Genomic DNA, 18,304 nt, shown 5'->3' with positions numbered 1-18,304 from the left:
ATTTTATTCATTGCTATTTATTTTTGTCACTATTTATATCATTGTTTAGTTCTGCTTGTGAATTTTTCACCGTCACTGTTCCTTGATGTTGTTGTCTGCTATCTATTTATTCATGATTTTTTTGTCTTGCGATCATCTGTCTTTATATTTATATTCACTGTCTTTTTTCAACATTATAACTATAGCTATAAAATAATTTCCCTTAATGGAATCAATAAAGGTAATCGTATTTCACATCAGTTTACTGGTATAATAGTAATGGCAGCGGTGGGATTCGAACCCACGCCATCGAAATGACTGGAGCCTAAATCCAGCGCCTTAGACCACTCGGCCACGCTACCCACACACATACGGCCTGGATATGGAGGATTTATTCGCTCAATAACGAGATCAACGCTAAAGGCAGACTGTAGTACGTTGAAATTCCTAAAAGACGACGAGTAAAGTCGATATATTGAAATGAAAACACTATTCTAGGTCGCTAATTCAACCGCGTTGTACAACCTCTGTTTACAACGTGCTATCATTCACCGCTATGAACAATAATTATCGTTTAACAGTATTTACATTTTCGTTAACACTTTCATTTAAAGTGTTTAAAAATACATCGTGACCTCACTGCATAAAGTCGATTTTACAAAGTCTCGTTTGACTTTGTTTGACTCAAATTACGAATTAATTGTCCTCTACGTCGACAGGGAGTACGCTACTTTCCGACGGCACTTGAACGCATTAGTAGGAGCAGCGACCAACGACGGGGCGTGGTCAAGCGAGGGGGCGTGGTCAGGCGAGGGGGCGTGGTCAGGCGAGGACGCGGTTGTACGTGCTGGCAGCCTGCGCCGCTGTGGTGGACGGGTTGGATTCGTTGACAGGCGCCTCCCGGACCTTCAGGACCCTTTGGAGAACCAGGATCGAGCACTCCGGTCTGGCTGGAGAGCAGAACTGCAGCAACCCAAGCTCGAAAGAAACATCTCAGGTGGAAGAAGACCACGTTGACTGATTTGCCACTTCCCGCTGTCACGATAGAGCTCTTAAAGGTGTGTATGTATTTGATATCGTTGCACAGCTGCCTAGCATCACGCTAATTCAGTTCACAGCGTGGTTTTGCTTTTCTTTCACTAAATTTTGCGTGGGTTCCGTCCCGGCAACAGCACAGGAGCTCAATGTGCTTGAACCCCTCCTTGCCACCTCTTCCAAACACGATGTAACCGAATAACATTAAAGGATCGATCCGTAAATTCCCCTGCATGTAGATGGTGCCTCTTGAATTGAGTTACTACTTTGACCGACAGTATTAGTTCATGCCTGTTGGATAACTATCTTCTGCAGGGATGTGCCATTATTAGCCATGCAGGGTCGTGCATGTCCATGCTGTCCATTTTGTTCTGGTTGTACTCACTTACATTCCTGCCCAACCCCAACCCCCAGGAGAACTGCTGTCACAATGGAGGACGACCTAATGTTCAGCATGGACGAAGAGGGCAGCGTAAGCAGACCCTCCTTCCAAGCAAACGTCCCCAAGCAACGGGCCTCGTCCCTGAGTGATGCCAACGCCAGCGACGACGAAGACGATGAGGATCACCGCATCTGCCCCATCCTGGATGACTCGGCCAAGGAGATCTGCCTCTACCTGAAGAAGCAGGTGTACAGCCGCCAGCTGTCCAACTCCCTTCCCAAGAGCAATTTTTTGTACAAGGTGAGTGGTGGCCACTGCGGCGCCGATGCAAGTTGTTACCGTGAGTGACAGGGGAAGTGAGAACTGCGGTGTGAGAATTTGAGGATGTGGACACACCACCTCTACCATCTTAGAAAAATAAACCTAGCCGAGACCTTTGAGCTGTTGGTCCTCGGTCAGGCTATAAACACACAGTTTAAGAGCATAATCTGAACTGGGCTGGGAAAAACAAAAACACAATTTTGAAGCTTGGCAAGTAGTAGAAACTAGATATACAATCAGAGCTTACTGTCTTACTCCACACACACACACTTTACCAAACTGCAAAGAGGACATCTTCACATTGTTACACTTGCAAGGCATTGTAAACTAGGATTCGTCCTCTTTGTAAAGTAAAACAAAATAATCTTACGCAAAAGTCGTTGTAATCTTTTACAAACACCTTAATCACACTTGTTGTATGTGTGCGTGTGTGTGTGAGATGATTACTTGTTTGCGTATTATGAAAAGGAATGGATCATCATGAAAAGGAATGACTTAAGGCGCTCCTCAAGTAAAATACACTTTATTTTAAGTCTGAATGGGAGTAGCATTTCTTTTTTTTGGACAAAACGACCTCATTAGTTAATATGAGCAATAAACATTTAAAACATTTTGCTTTCTAAGCAACCGTAAAATCATATTGCAGTCAGACTGCATAATACAGAGAAAATTAACGAAAACATTTAACCAGTTACAGACAAAGTAAGGAAGTATTTAAGAGGTGGAGTCCCAAAATACAGTAAAAAAGCTGAGATAAGATAAAACTTCTGATCTCACAACGGTGAAATTTAATTGTTACAGCTGCAATATGGTCGAAAAGTGTGCAAGTAGAAATAATAAAGAAGAATATGCAAATATGAGGTATAGATGCAAATAAATGAAGACATGTGAAATACATTCAATAGAATGCAAAAATATAAAAAGAAGTAAAAGAAATGCCTTGTGCATGGAATGGTTACAGAAATAAATGCGAGTAAAAAGGAAACAGTTTGATAGGCCAGTAGGATGAAAAACGAGTGTGTGCGCTTCTGTATGTTGTAAACACTGTCTTGCACAGAACGTCATGAAAATCTTCAATTTTTTTTTTCCTTCTTGTTGTTTTTCTGCACATGCTTGCACACACGCACCGAGATACTTTCCACCAGTCAACAGTCCAGCCTCAGCTGATGAACTGCCAGGGAACAGGAAGTATCCGCGATCGTGTTTTCAGCCCATCCCTCTCACGGAGTGTGTAACACATCTCATCACTGAGTTCAGACCCGGCACGTCTGCAAGCCGGGTTAAATCAGGGACACGTTGGGGAGAAATGAAGACACTTATTTTGACAGTCCAGTACTGATGATGATGTGTGGATCTATGACCAGTTCAGCTGGATTTTTGGCTTTTTTTCCAGCACAGACCAGCAGGAAGCTGTGGAATCAGCTGCTGGGACGAACAGCCTTTTAGTTTTGCTGTTGTTTTTTTTTTAGCAGTGTTTACATTCTTTTGTAAATAAGACCCTGACTGAAAAAAAGCCAGTTAATATTGTAGCCCAGTGTAACAGATGGTTATATTTTCTATATATATACATTCCCAGCAAGCACCAGGTCCAGCTGGGACACCAATGCTACATGAACGCTGATATTTTATTGGATGCACTTCATGTTGACATATTTTCGAATGTCAACATCCAGGCATCCAATGCTCAACATTAAGAATATCACCGCACTGTCAACATTGATACCCTGTGGTTGGTTAAGGGGAATCTTCATAACATCCTATTGTTGATGTAAAATCTTTTGTTTAAAGGTTTAAAGTCCGGTCTCCTCGAAGTAATCCCGAAATAATGTGCCGATGTGTTTTCTTTTTTAACTTCTGCTGAGAAAAGCTGTCCGTTCTTTCCATCTTTCCACGTAGAACGAAACCGAGAACCCGGCAGAGCCTCGCTCGTACAAGGTTCTGTCTGAGAGTGCACGGGTATGTGACGGATCAAGTTATATCTCCCTTCTCTTCCTCATCATTGCTGACCATATTCACTTCCTTCCCCTTGCGTCACTTTTCCATCACTATTATGTAATGTTTCCCTACTTTTTTAGTTTTCCACTACCTTGCTGCATCCTAATCAGCAGATTCTCCTTTTCTCCCCAACTCTAATCCCTTTACTGATCAATCTATTCGTATATTATAATAAACACATCTTGATCATGTAAAAACATGCACAAATCAATAAATCTTTTCCATGTAGCGAATCTGGTTGCGCAAAATAATATTTAATATAATGTTCTGACTGCGGTGGGATGCCCCAGCAAGGAAACGGTGACGTCTCCGAGTCAGTTCTTGAAAAGCCCCTTTAAAAATTCTTTGCATCTAAATCTTTTTGCTGGACAGCGACTGGCGGTACGTGGGAGACGTGTGGCCACAGCATCATACGGCTCAGGAGGGTCGGGTTACCAGGAAGGTCTTAAATGGCGACTGACCACTTGAATAAGGTTTCCTACTTAGAAAGTTATTTTTTGAAATCAGCGCAGCTGCTCTTGACTGACCAGCAAGGGCTGATCAGTAATTTTTAGACCATTTCTTACTTCATTTTTCTCAACACGTTCATGAGTTAATTTTGTTATTTTATGATCGTGTGCTATCTTCTTCCCTTTTGAAGAGCTGAGCGATATAGATACATATTATTGAATAATTATGAAGAAATACATTTATTTAATTGTTTGTTTTTTTGTTGAATATTTGTCAATCATATGCTACTTTATTTATTTGTTCTTTGTTAAAATTAGGTTATCAATTAATTCAAATTTATTTTTCTGTCGTAGATTTACTGAAAATTTACTGACAGTGCAGGAAAATATTGGAAATTCGTCACCCTAGAAGTAAACGAGCCACAACTTGAAAATAATCCAGAAATCATTCACAGCAATAACAGATAAACGAACTTAAAAGCAATTGAGTTATTCATTTACGAAATCAAAAGCAACTCTAAATAATGACCTGAAAACCAAAAAAAAAAACATGCAAGAAATATTTCAAAATAATTCTAATAATTCAACAGATAATACAATAAATACTAATAACATATTCATTTTTCATTTTGTGCTTTAATACCCAAGTTAAATTGGAATCAAAGCACTTGTTGTGGCTGAAAAAAACAGTGTGTTTTTGCCGTGATTTTCTATAATAATATATTTTGATACCCGATAACAAACTCAGAATATTGTGCCATGGACTTTTTTTGTGCCCAGTCTGGAAGTTCTGTTTGTGTTTCCTCCTCGCCGACATCTCTTTCCCCATAATTTGCTTTCTTTCCTCTAAACCTGAGTGCCGCTCCTGTTTACCTTTTCCTTTTCCCCCCCTACTTTTGCTTGACCGGCTTTCCCATCTTTCCCCCCCGCGAGCTTTAGCCGACCCCCTCTGTTGATCGGCAGCAATCTCAACGCCGCCGTCCTCTAACCTGATTCGTGTCTTTCTCGGGGCAGGAGACGTGGAAGCTCGCCATCGAGAAGGCCCGGGCCATGCCCGACCCCTGGGCAGAGTTTCATCTGGAGGACATCGAGACGGAGCCCTGTGTGCGCTACAGGTAGGAATATCTCACCTGAGTCTGCTCTGATGATTAATATCCGGCTGGGGTTGGGTGATGTACACCAATGATTTAAAGAAATTAACCTGATCCCATTTTGTTTTTGTTTATTTTTTCCCCTTTTTTCCAATTAAAAACAGATTACATTCGATAAATTCATTTTTTTGCAAGTGAATTTGCAAGCATGGATGTTTATTGATTTAACTGAGTGAATTGACAGGGAGTTTCTGATAGCGCCTGCAAACGTTTAGAATTTTTTTGATGCAGATACCAACAATAAAGGAAGAATGTTGAAAAGGCATCATGTGTAACTGAGGATATAGTAGAAAACGGAAGGACCTTAGATTGACCTGCATATTTATTCAGAGTTGTGTGCGAGGGTTCGGTCGGATGGGGTAACAAACTGCAGCGAGGGCGCGATCCCGATTAGCAGTCAGCATTTTACACCCATGACCTGGAAACCATGCTTCCATTTGAACCAATTTTTTAACCATGAAACCAGTTCTGACTTATTCCTGTATACATTTCAATCATTTCCAATTGAGATCAAAATAAAAAAGCTCCGGTTGGTCCACTTAATTGTAGAAGATAAGTAAAATTATTTCACCTTTTTTTCCCTGCGTCCAAGGGGTAAAAGTCATAAAGATGAGTTAAATATTAGAATTAAATATATGAAAAGTATTGAAGCAAAATATAAACAAACTTTAGTGGTTCCCAGATAGCTGTGTAGACCCCGAGTTAGTCTATCTGCGCACAAAGGCTTTTCAGAGCATTTCTGTCCAAAAGGGGACGTGTCCCGCATCCAGAATGCGTCCAACAACAGTGAGCCGAAATAGTAGAATTAGAAAAAAGAAGAAAAGAAAAAAAAGTGCTCTATGGAGCTGCAGGTTGGGGTGGGCTTGAAATACACAGGGGGTGCAGGTGGAGCACGGCAGCTGTTGGAGCAGATGGCCTCCATTATTGATTGACAGCGGGACATGCCAGGTCATGGGGCACCTTTGCAAATAACAACACTGTCCTATCGGCGCTCAAAGTGACAGATATTACGTGCAAATGAGTGACAAAGCAGAACTCACCCTCTGTTTAGAAGTTATTTAAATTAGTGCCTCATTGTTGAATGTCAAGGTTTAATTGTTTGGGGAGAAAAAATGGCGGCAAAACAAAGACTTTTGAGTGCTCTGTGAAAATTTCAAATCAGAAAAGCCAATGGTAGGAACCGCCCCCTTATGGTGATCTATTTACCGTACTCTCGAGCTCGAGTTGGAAAGGAAACCCACTTAAAGCCAGTCGGTGCTACAGCAAAATGAAAAAAACCTATTACAACTTCTGTTTGTTGTCCAGTTGTTCACACTGATCATGTCCGACATCAATTTTCACCTCCTCCCATCTTCTGAACCCGTGCAGTTCTTGAACGTTCACTATCAGCACAGCACAGCAACTGCATTAGGGTGATCAAAAAAAGCAGGAGGAATTCCTTTAGCTGTGTGTGTTTGTGTGTGTGTTTGTGTGTGTGTGTGTGTGTGTGTGTGTGCGCGCGCAGGATGGGTTACATAACGTACAGTGCTTGGACTCGATTCCTGGGAGGAGGAACCGCCAGGAGATGGATTTGCCCTGGCATTCTCTCCCCGTGTGCTAATTTTACCCGCATGAAACCTCAACCCTCCTTCCTCCTCCCATGAATCAACTTGGTGCAATGAGAGACCACTGCACACTGCGTTCCCGGGCCGCTTGATTTTCCTTTTTTTTTTAATGTATTTTATCGAGCAACATTATTGTTTTTGTTACGTGGGCTGCAGCGGCGCTCAGGTTGCAGCTACACCTACAGTTTGCTCTCGGTATTTATTAACTCGATATGCACATCCTGTCAACACACACACACACACACACACACTCACACACACACTGACCCAGACAGTGCGTACACATTTAACCCTGTTGACTGTAGAAAATCCTCTGCTGAGCTCTTTGAGGTACAACGTGTTACCTCATGAAATGCTCCGCAGAGACTCGTCTCCCAAAGGGGTCATAAACTTTACTAGCTTTTGACATGCTTTGAAACAACCATCACATAAAATGAAATGATACATACTGGTAAATCAGACCTGCAATTCATTCAAAGCCAACTCTTACTTTTTCATTCGCAACAAATCGTTCTTGTTTTGGAGGGAGGCCAACGGGCACACACACACACACACACACACACACACACCCACCCACACACACACACACAACCTTTCTGCTAACATTCTTTAATGTTATTTTGCTCCACAGAGGAAGCCAACCACTGTGTGTATATGTGTGTGTGCTTGATAAGAAGTCAGAAACGGCTGCAGACCAACAGACGCCCTCCTCACAGTTTCAAAACTAACTTGTTTAGTGCAGGTTATGCCAGACCCGATGAGAGCTTTCTGTAAATGATTCAAACCGCGAAGGTTTATTGACCGTGTGACAATAGAAGGCGCGGAGAGGAACGGAGGTCAGTGTTACAGACCGTCCTGCTTACCATGCAATTACATAACTGTCGGGCTGAACAGAAAAACAAAGTATACTTTCTCTGAGTGTAGGAGGGTCATGGGGTCGGCGCTACGGCGTAAACATCACCTGCAGATGTCGGACTCTCACACGGCGACACACCTGGTTTTTAGGCTGAAATCCCAGAGACCGAGGCTTCAAGCAGCAACGTGCCCAACATAACTAGTTTGCCTTTGGAACTACATGATCTATAAGAATTGCCTTTGTTTAAAGAGGTTAAGCTTGTTGTGGTTCAGCCTGTTTGCAGCTTCACTTTGTGTGTGTGTGTGTGTGTGTGTGCGTGTGTGTGTGCATGTGTGTGTGCGTGTGCACAGAACGGGTTTATATCTAACATGATGCACTCCTTGAGTGCACAAAGTGCAATTCTTTGGTGCTTCAACTTCCTCATAAATTTGATGATTATATTTTTGTTCATGTTGAAGTTCCTAGTAGATTTTGTGTGATAGCTTGTTCTGCAAGGGGCGTCATGACACGATAAGTGAATGGGCACCAACCCAGGGATCATTGTCATTTTGGTAATTTATTTTTAAAAGCCAGTTGGAAATAAAGAGGGCTAGGGACTCCTATTGAACCTTAGATATGAGTTTTCAGAGTGTAAACATTTGTTTTGCATATCTCTGCAGGTATAACGCTATCACGGGGGAGTGGGCTCAAGATCAGGTGCATGTGAAGATGGCCAAACAGGTATCACTCTTATCTAAATAAATGCAGATTTACCCAACCGTAGGGGGGTACAGGCTTGATATAATTTGCTTAATCATAAGAAAATCTAGGCTATGAGTGAGTCATAATAAGTTCTTATTAAATAAAATGCCACCAATGATAATAATGAGTTGAAATAGAAACTAATATTTTAGCATGGAAAATAAGTCAATACCAAATAGTCAGTGCAAGAAGACAGTATTTTACAATTAAAAACCTGTTAATATAAATAATACGATAATATTTTTATGAAATATTTTAATTTTTTTGATACCTATCTGGCTTCACTGTGGGCAGAAAAACAATTTGCATTGTACAGAGAAACACATTTCCAGACTGAACATATGACAATAAACAATTTGAATCTTGAATCTATAGAGCCAACTCAAAAAACACAAAATTTTGATATCATTAGTAGAATTGGTAGAAGTAGTAATGATAAAAATAATGATAAAAATCATATTGGTCATAATATCATCAGTTACATTCTCAGTTAAGTTCACTAGTTATTTAACTATGTAAAAAGTACAGAACAAACAAGGTAAATGATATACAGGCATTTTTTGAAATGCACAATGGAATTAAAAACTCAAAAAAGCAAAGCGTTCAAAAGAACCTCCATTCGTGACTGAATTACAATGAAAGTTAGAACATTAATAACCATCCTATCAGCACGAACAATATCATACCTAATTAGATGTATACTAACATCGCTCTCATAATAAAAAGGGCGAATTATACTCAAATGAAAATCTTGTGGGGTCTTTTCTCCTGACTCCTTAACGGTCTCTGTCTGGTTTCTCACAGCCGTTTGGGAAAGGAGCCATGAGGGAATGCTTCAGAACGTAAGTAGGAACATCTCTCATCTTTCCATGCGCTCTCATCCGGCGGTTGTTGCCCTCTGGTTTCTAATAATGGAGGCCGCTGAGGTCACAGTGTAAACAAGGCGGAGCGGCGTGCGGCTCCGAGGCTGCAGACGACGAGTTGCACAGGTCCACATTCCTTACGCGTCTGGCTCCGACCCAGTGAAGGCCGTCTCCGAGCCAAAGATGGTTGAGAGAGAGCGAGAGAGAGCTGCAGCAGAGCAGTTTTCAGGACTTCATTTATAATCAGTTGCCTGTGTTTTGCAGGACACCGTGGTGAGGTTAATCCTCGTTTACATGGGAACAGTAGAGAGGCTGGTTTTTTTGAGTATCACATAAGAAAACGTCTTCATAACACGACCTGGAAATACATGTCCTGACTTTCTTAAGGCCTAAACACAGCACTTTTGAAATCCAAAATGACATGAATCATATGAGGTTGTAATCTTTCTCGATCATCCAGGAAGAAGTTATCGAACTTCTCTCACAGCAGCAACTGGAAATCAGCCTCCAACTACGTGGCCAAGCGATACATGGAGAGCGTGAACCGAAATGTTTACTTCGAGGACGTTCGGCTTCAGATGGAGGCCAAACTATGGGGAGAGGAGTTCAACCGCCACAGACCTCCCAAGCAGGTGCGGGAGACTTCTCCTGTCCCGTTTAAGAATAAGAATAAGAATAAGAATAAGGACAACTTTGTTTATCCTGAAGGAAATTGTTGTGCCAGAGTTTCAAGTAAAACATAACAATAATAAATAATAGTAGGAAATTGTATAAACAGTATAAAAAAGAGGGGAGAATAAGAAATACAAATAAAACTATAAAGTGTCAAAGTAACAAGTCAAGGCTATTAAGTGTCTTAAGGTCTTAAGTACAAAGATTTTGATTTTGTTTACTGCCTGATGCAGTTTGATCTTAAAGTTTTTAAGGGTATCCTGACACCCTTAAATCCTCTTAAAGTGCATGCCAGCCGCCATTAGGATTCCTGCCTCGCCTCGAAGGCCCCCAGATATAAACAAATTAAATTTTTTTTGGACTTTATTGGGCTCCAGACTACTGACATGGAGAAACCCCATGTTTTTCTGCAATCGGTCACTTTCGGCATCCGTGTGACTCCACAGGTAGACATCATGCAGATGTGCGTGGTGGAAATGACCAACAGGCCGGACAAACCCCTCTTCCACCTGGAGCATTACATTGAGGGCAAGTACATCAAGTACAACTCAAACTCCGGCTTCGTGAGAGACGACAACATCAGGCTCACTCCGCAGGTGAGGAGCTCGCACTCACTCGGGGGGGGGGGGGGGAAGTTGTGGTCGCCCCGGCGATTTTCTCTTCACCTTTCGCCTCTGCGTTCCGTCAGGCCTTCAGTCACTTCTCCTTTGAGCGGTCGGGCCACCAGCTGATCGTGGTGGACATCCAGGGGGTGGGAGATCTCTACACGGACCCTCAGATCCACACGGAGAAAGGCACCGACTTTGGTGATGGAAATCTGGGTACGTCTCTCTCTGGCTTGTGACTTGTTTGCCAAACATAAGACTGTAGTCTAAAAATGCATCTGAATTTTTGCCTTCGACTTGACTCAAAGATGTTTTGCATTTTTTTTTTATCCCACAATGGACTTCATATTATATCCCACTGCAGACACAAGTGAAGCACCAATCATTTTTTCTGTATTTAAAATACAGTAATACCTTGACTTACGAATTAAATTTGTTCCGGGACCGAGCTCGTAACTCATTTTGCTCGTATATCAAATTAAATTTCACCATTGAAATTAATTAATGAATCTGTTCCAGCCCCTTGTGTTTTTAGATAAGAAACATGTACTTTATTAATAAAATTTACTATATAAATAATAATAACACATAATAAAGACAATGTAAGAAATAAAGTGGTTTTATTAAGTGTATTTTCTGCGAAGATCGGGCAAAGATGCTGGCAGCAGTGGAAGAGATCATTTCATTTGGTGCTCTATTGCTTTTCATTCATTCAATTATTCATTCATTCATTCATTCATTCATTCATTCATTCAGTTACTCACCCCTACATTCATTCACCCAGACACTCGTCACAGATGTGGTTTCTGTATGCATTTTTGTATGCTTCTAGTTGCGGCTTTTATACGTTTATACAGTTTATATATTGTTTTAATTCTTTATTTTGATTTCTTATTTCTTTTCTTTTTTTATTTTCTGTATTTATATTTCTTTGGATATTTTTTATCTTACTGCTTGTACATTATTAACTACCTCTACTGCATTATCCACCTTGTGCTGAGTGCAATTGAAATTTCCCCACTCTGACGACACACTCGATGCTACGGTGTATTGCTAAATGTAACTTGCATACTATGCTACACTTTATTACTAAACTTAATTTAGTGACTAAGTGAATGTGTTTTTTTTTAAAAGAATCGACTGGCTTTGAGTGACTCCTCCGATGCCTTGTCCGTTGACGTCCCCGTCGCATGCTGCGTCAAATCCCCCGTTATTTTCACACCTTCTCAAAAATGAGGCTTTGGTCACGGTTTCTTTCCAAAAACAACGTCTCCATCTCTTCATGGACAAGTTGACGACACGCCATACCTCGTTCGTGTTTTTCCCATGATTTTTTCACCGGGTTATCTAGTTGCAGGTGGTGCATCGGACTGTTTTTAATCACCACTTCACAGACAGCGGCGGCCATGTCGGTGTAAAACGCTCATCCCGCTCGCAGCAAACTCAGATCTCTGCTCGTATCATAAAACAAAAAATCAACTGAGCGACAGCTCGTATCTCGAAAAACTCCCAAGTTGAGGCACTTGTAAGTCTAAGTTCCGCTGTATAAAAGCTTGAAGTCGATGTGATTTCAATCAATTTCTCCTCAGTGTTATTTGTATGTGTATGCATTTGTAAATAACTCACTATGTTTGGCTTATTGCATTCAAAAAAATCATAAATTAGATACAGAGGCACCCCAATCTGAAACTGAGGGAAATACAACATCTTGGTCACAACCGTGTTCCAGGTGTGCGAGGCATGGCCCTGTTCTTCCACTCCCACCTGTGTAACAAGATCTGCAAGAGCATGGGTCTGACGCCCTTCGACCTGTCGCCCTCGGAGAAGGCTCAGCTGGACACCACCAACAAACTGCTTGCAAGTATCCCAACTTGCTGCTTCGGAGTTCAGGGATCGAGAGAAATTCGGAAAAAAGATTGGTTGCGTTTCAGTAAAATTCACAATCAGATATAACTTAAATCCATCGTGCAATAAATGGTAGAACTTTATTGAGCAAGTTACTTCCAGGGCCCGATTCCCGCTCCCTCTGACCTCAATCTGGTTTCAGAAGTCGGCCAAGACGGTGCTGAGGGGCTGCGAGGAGCCCTGCGGCTCTCCCCGGATCCGCACCATGTCCGGGAGCCGGGCCCCCCTGCTCCTGTCCCGCCTGTCGGAGACGTCTTCGGCCGACGAGAGCGCGAGCGACGTGGACTCGATCCCGTGCTCCCCGCTGGTTGCGCCCGGATCCATTGGCAAGTCCTCCCTCGGTATGCGATCAGACTTTTTTTTTTTTTCCTTCGTTCCAATGCTCCGGTTAATCTGATGGATTAAACAAAGACCGGGCATGAATGACCTTTTGGCTTCTCCATCCGCATCATTTCGTTTTCACTATTTCACCTCACAAATATTGATTGATTGGTTTTATTTACAACCTTTTTTTTTTTTTTTTTGCAGGTTTATCTTTCTCTGGGATGTATGAATACGAAAGGCTCAACAATAATAACACTGGTGAACACAAGGTGAGGACTCGCTGAACACTGAAGCCTGTTTTGCTAAATTTCCCAAATTTTCCACTTGCTCAAATTTTTGTCATCAATGTTATCGTCTTCGTTTTTCTTAAAAATGAATTATATTTCCTTAAATTCTATTATGTTAATTATTACATTTGTTACCGTCCAGTTGATAATCAAAATAATCAAGTAAAATCACCAGCTCTAGTCCTTAGTCCCAGATTATAATCCTGCCGCACATCCCGCTGATCAGCTGCATGCATTTTCATTGTTTTGTTTTTCTCTGTCCACAGGAATCAGAGAGTGGCGGGGACAGCGGCTACCCTAGCGAGAAGAGGAACGACGGGGATCTCAATGACCACGTGGACGGGGTAAGGAATTCCGTTCCCATTAACTGATTATCAGTTTGGGTCGGTCAGACATTTCGCAGGATCGCTTTCTTTCACGTAGACGTGCATTATCTCGTTCTCTGTTGACCTTTACAAGCAGGGGTTTCCAGTGTTTTGGTGGCGGAGACTAATCTCCCCCTCCATCTCTGGAAGTGACTGAGGAATGCAAATGTTCCGCGTACACACACACACACACACACACACACACACACACACACACACACACACACACACACACACATACAACCGAGCAGAAAAGGAAAATGAGCCTGTTTTATCTCTTTCTCCTCTCCTGTACAGGCTGATAAGGTTAAGTAAGTGTGCATGTCATGAACATATTTTAGAATTATTTTTCTCCCTCAACTTAACTGAAATAAAAATTCCATTTTACTGTTTTTTTTTTGTTTGAAATATTTCTTTTTTTTTTTCCCCTCACAAGAGATTTCTGTTTAAAATGTGACATTTGGTGAAAATATTTACCATTTTTCAGTTTGTCTTCTCTGTTTTTGCTCCTGTATGTTTCTTAAACAAACCTTTAAAATGATCTCATGTTCAAGGTGAATCACATTTTGGACTATTTTCAAAGAAATTGATATACTTTTAGTATTTTTCCCTCCCCGTCACATTGGACTCATGAATGTATTTCACCCTGTTCTGTGTTGGGATCCTCCCCCGGCAGCCGCTGGCCTGTTAACTTTTCCTCTTCTCCACGTAGATGTTCTGACAGTAGGTTTGACGCATGTTGTATCGTCACATAGGCCCATCATCGCTACCAAAGACATTATTCCGAGTCGGATGACGACAGTGTCAGACGGGTAAAGAAACCTAAATAAAACCGTGTGTTGACGTCACCTTCCCCTTCAATGTAGCCATCCGCTCAATCCCATAACCCTCCTTACAAATCTTCCCTCACTTTGATTTCCCTGCCCTTTTTCTTGCTTCATCAGTTTCTCAAAGAGAAACATTCCTCACTTCCCATCTGATTTTGTTCCTGTTGCTATGTGTGTGTGTGTGTGTGTGTGTTCCCTTACTAGAGGAAGATGGTAGCACCTCCAAGGGTTTCTGCAAAACAAAATTCATGCACTCCTGATGACAAATGGGTGATTACTTGCATGGGGGCCTCAGAGCCAAGCGTGTGCTTTTGCAGCACTTTAGTGTTTTTGTCTTTGCCGAACGATCGTGAGCGGGGTGAAAAAAATATATCCAGCATGATTTTCAGGTTAAAATTATACCGGTCTGAATGTTTCCTTTTCCTCTCTGATCCTCGCATTCAGTCGAGAAACCGGAAACAGTCGTTGGAAAAAAAAAAGGGAAATGCAGAGAAATTGACCTCCATGTACCTCTTTCACCAACTTTGCCATCACGCTTATCATTCTTGCCACATTAACATCGAGTGGTTGTGCTTGTTTTTTCTGGAAAATACACTTTTCTGGAGGACTGTGTGTGACTCGTATGTGACATGTTGCCATTTTGGCTTCAGACTTTTTGATTTTCCTGTTTTTTTTTTTCTGCGATGGCTCGTGGTCAGATGACCGAGGAGAAGTGGAGCTTCTACCACTCGTCCCGCGCCCACGTGCACCGGCCCTCCTGCGTGGCCACAGAGGTTGAGCGACTCAACACCCTCCTGCAGAAGAAGATTGGCCAGTCGATTCTTGGAAAAGTGAGAAAAACACAGCGCTTGGTGAAATCCCGGCAGTTGGGATAGAAGATCGTGTAGCATGCCTGTCAGAACCCGGCAAACCCACCGATCCTGGGCTTTCTGTCCTAAAAATGCTTTTTCAAGGGGCGACATTAAGCATTACCACAACATAAGTGTCACATCAAACTTCTTCCATTATCGTTATCTTTCCCATCCAGGTCCACCTGGCCATGGTGCGCTACCATGAAGCGGGTCGTTTCTGTGAGAAAGACGAGCCCTGGGATCAGGATTCGGCCATGCTGCACCTGGAAAGGGCCGCCCAGTGTGGAGAGCTGGAGGCCATCATTGCTCTGGGACAATGCTGCCTGCAGTTGCCCCACCACATCCTGCCAGACATGACTCTAGAGGTACCCCTCCTTTTAATTTTCCTCCGGTCCGCTCCTTTAATTTTCAACCAATGTGACTCTTAACTCTGCCGCCCCTGTGTTGTCGGAAGGATTCTGCCGGAAACAGGATGAAGGGTTTCAAATTCCTGCTGCTGGCTGCTGAGGCCGGTGACCGATCTTCTATGATCACGGTGGCCAGAGCTTTTGACTCAGGAGTCAATCTGTCAGCTGACAGGTCAGTGAAGGTGCATTGAAAGTGGGACACTGCTGCCCCTGAGAGGACATGTTTGGAGCTGCAGAAGCTCTCATCATGTTTGAAAATAAACACACTTTATGTTTTATAAACAGTTCATGCACTTATGTGTCCAAGATATCACTCAAGCAAAGCGAATGAACAAAATCAAAATTTGAAAGAAAAACTTTGGCAAAATAGAAATGGTTTCTTGACTGTAATTTATTTGTTTGTAAATAAAGATTGTAAATTGAGAGACATACGATCTGTGAGAGCACAGAATACATCCTCAGTTACAGTATCTAAGTGTTTTTTTTTCTTTCTTCTCTCTTTTCGTCAACCAGAAAGCAGGACTGGGATGAAGCGATCCACTGGTACGACAGCGCGCTGCGCATGACGGACTACGACGAAGGCGGGGAGTTCGACGGCACGCAGGACGAGCCTCGCTACCTGATCCTGGCCAGACAGGCGGAGATGTACCAAGTGGGAGGGTTCAACCTCACTGCAGACCCGCAGAAAGCAGGTTAGACTCCACACAAACACAAACTAATGCTTTACAGTACCCTTGTAGTATGACTCTGGCTCGTTCCTGGCCTGCAGGGAATGTCAACTGTTCCATTCCTTTCCTGTTTTGGATACAGCCTCATTCGTAACGAAAAAAGAGACAACTAAATACTTTCTGACTGTTGATATTATGTCACAACTACAGTCCGTGCAGGCCTATGCAACTGATAATTATGAAAAACCCATCTTTGTTATTTGGAGACTATAACTGCATTATGCAATTACTGGCCAAAATATTACTGTATGCACAGTTCCATCAAGTTTTTTCATTATTCATTGTTCCAGGGTGGAATAAGGTTTTTAACCACACGTGATCCAAAGAAACTACATGTATTTTTTTTTTTGTACTGCAGGCTTTACATTTAAAAAATTCACAGCATAAAGCCACAATGAAGTCTCAGCATCCATGATCGACTTGACCTCTGACCTCTCATATTGTGCCCTTCCCGCAGGTGATCTTTTTACAGAAGCAGCTGAAGCCGCCATGGAATCTATGAAAGGCCGTCTCGCCAACCAATACTACATGAAAGCTGAAGAGGCCTGGGCGCTTGTCGAGGAAGAATAACTGGGAGAAGAGCACTTTTGTCCCAATAAGACCATTGAAGTTACATGTCACCCGGGCTGGTTTTACACAGTCGGGATGCAGACTGAAAAGTTACCGTTTACATATTTTTTATGACAGAAATTCTGGTAATGGTAATTTCTGTACATATGTGTGTGTGTGTGTGGGTGTGTGTGTGCGTGCGCGGTCGTTTGTTCAGCCCTCTGCGATCATTTCTCATTTTTTTGTTCAATCTGTCTCCCTCTACGCTGATAATCACTCCTTTTTCCCTAACATTTTGTTTTTTCTAATAATGCCGTCGCAAAGTGGATGTGTTCATATGAACATGAGGGCTTGAAGATGCAAAACAAAGAACATAATTAACAAAATTTGCCTGCCAGATTAACACCCTTGATTTGGAAGAATGTATAACAAAAAAATGCTTGAAAAATAACTATGTAAAAATAAAGTTTGCATTATTCTTTTTGGGCAGTTGTTGTCATTATTGCTAATCCTAAATAACTTGACTGGAAGAGACAATGAAACACCTTAAGCTATATATAGTCGAGTTGAGTCTTGATTTAAAAACAAAAATATATTTTGAATCAGTCGGGATCGCGTCACCTGCTCGAAGTTAATCTTCAAGGCTCTGAGAACTTTATCTTGCCCGAACTGCAGGTTCCTACTGTTTCTTTATTTTTTTCAAATTGCATTTATTTTGTATTCTACAGGGACACAAATGAACATTTATTTATAAATGCAAATGTAAATATGACATCAGGTCACCAAACCGCATAAAAAAACTTCCAAGTGATCATTATTTTCAGTTCATATTGTATAAAGTGCACATCAGTCAGGGTAGCATGAATTCAGGTTTTTCAATTGTATTGTTTGTTTGAAAGAGACATTGCAGATTAATGAACTTTGAATAAATACAAAGGTAGGTAGATGTGACATCTATAGTTTTGGCAGGTCACGAAAACTCAATACAAAAATTCAAGTGTTGAACATGTTCACTAAATATTGTATAAAGTGTAGTCAGAATGGCTTGTAATCAGTTTTTTTGACTTAATGCTGGTGTATAAAGTTAGTCCTGGCAAACGCCAAAGAATAAGATTACAGCTCAGAAAAACAAACTAAAAAAGCATGTGGCTAGACATTTATTTTCCCTTAGCCATCGTCTTAAATCTCAAATTGTCAGAGCAAATAATAGTAATAATATGATGTTTGCAAACACATATGTCTAAATTCTATTCCCAAAAATCCGAAATGGTTATATATGGTAGCGTGGCCGAGCGGTCTAAGGCGCTGGATTAAGGCTCCAGTCTCTTCGGGGGCGTGGGTTCGAATCCCACCGCTGCCAAGCCTTTTTTGGCCCGTTTCCTTCTTAATCGAGTATTCCCACCGCTAG

The 18,304-nt window shown here is 41.8% G+C and overlaps 1 protein-coding gene and 2 non-coding genes across 5 annotated transcripts; 2 read left to right on the top strand and 1 right to left on the bottom strand.

Moving 5' to 3' along the window:
- Positions 1-259: 259 nt before the first annotated feature.
- On the bottom strand, positions 260-341 carry trnal-uag (transfer RNA leucine (anticodon UAG)). Its single transcript has one exon. It is a non-coding gene; the product is annotated as a tRNA-Leu (tRNA).
- Positions 342-797: 456 nt separating this feature from the next.
- On the top strand, positions 798-17,382 carry eef2k (eukaryotic elongation factor 2 kinase). 3 transcript variants are annotated; one of them, XM_086139648.1, is made up of 19 exons: positions 798-1,037; positions 1,429-1,696; positions 3,614-3,673; positions 5,176-5,276; positions 8,432-8,492; positions 9,318-9,355; positions 9,837-10,008; positions 10,495-10,644; positions 10,737-10,869; positions 12,383-12,510; positions 12,701-12,899; positions 13,087-13,151; positions 13,436-13,513; positions 14,566-14,631; positions 15,060-15,191; positions 15,389-15,577; positions 15,667-15,791; positions 16,133-16,311; positions 16,805-17,382. In XM_086139648.1, exons 2-19 carry the CDS (start codon positions 1,445-1,447, stop codon positions 16,915-16,917), a joined length of 2,241 nt encoding a protein of 746 aa, XP_085995774.1. In that variant the 5' UTR covers positions 798-1,037; positions 1,429-1,444; the 3' UTR covers positions 16,918-17,382. The 3 variants fall into 3 exon arrangements, with proteins under 3 accessions (XP_085995774.1, XP_085995775.1, XP_085995776.1); XM_086139649.1 differs by lacking the exon at positions 14,566-14,631 and adding an exon at positions 14,290-14,346; XM_086139650.1 differs by lacking the exon at positions 3,614-3,673 and having other exon boundaries at positions 813-1,037.
- A 792-nt stretch (positions 17,383-18,174) lies between these two features.
- trnal-aag (transfer RNA leucine (anticodon AAG)) lies at positions 18,175-18,256 on the top strand. Its single transcript has one exon. It is a non-coding gene; the product is annotated as a tRNA-Leu (tRNA).
- Positions 18,257-18,304: the final 48 nt, after the last annotated feature.

This window comes from Fistularia commersonii, chromosome 32, assembly GCF_037954325.1.
Source record: "Fistularia commersonii isolate RoL2024-O1a breed Wild chromosome 32, RoL_Fcom_v1.0, whole genome shotgun sequence".
Taxonomy (NCBI): domain Eukaryota; kingdom Metazoa; phylum Chordata; class Actinopteri; order Syngnathiformes; family Fistulariidae; genus Fistularia; species Fistularia commersonii.
The sequence above is the reverse complement of the archived record's forward strand: the minus strand, read 5'-3'. Positions and strand labels throughout refer to the sequence as shown.

Coding starts and splice junctions, on each gene's coding strand:
- eef2k (XM_086139648.1), top strand. CDS start 1,445: ATGGAGGACGACCTAATGTTCAGCATGGACGAAGAGGGCAGCGTAAGC. Junction 10,870..12,382: donor CTTTGGTGATGGAAATCTGG/GTACGTCTCTCT, acceptor ACCGTGTTCCAG/GTGTGCGAGGCATGGCCCTG. Junction 15,578..15,666: donor TGCCAGACATGACTCTAGAG/GTACCCCTCCTT, acceptor TGTTGTCGGAAG/GATTCTGCCGGAAACAGGAT.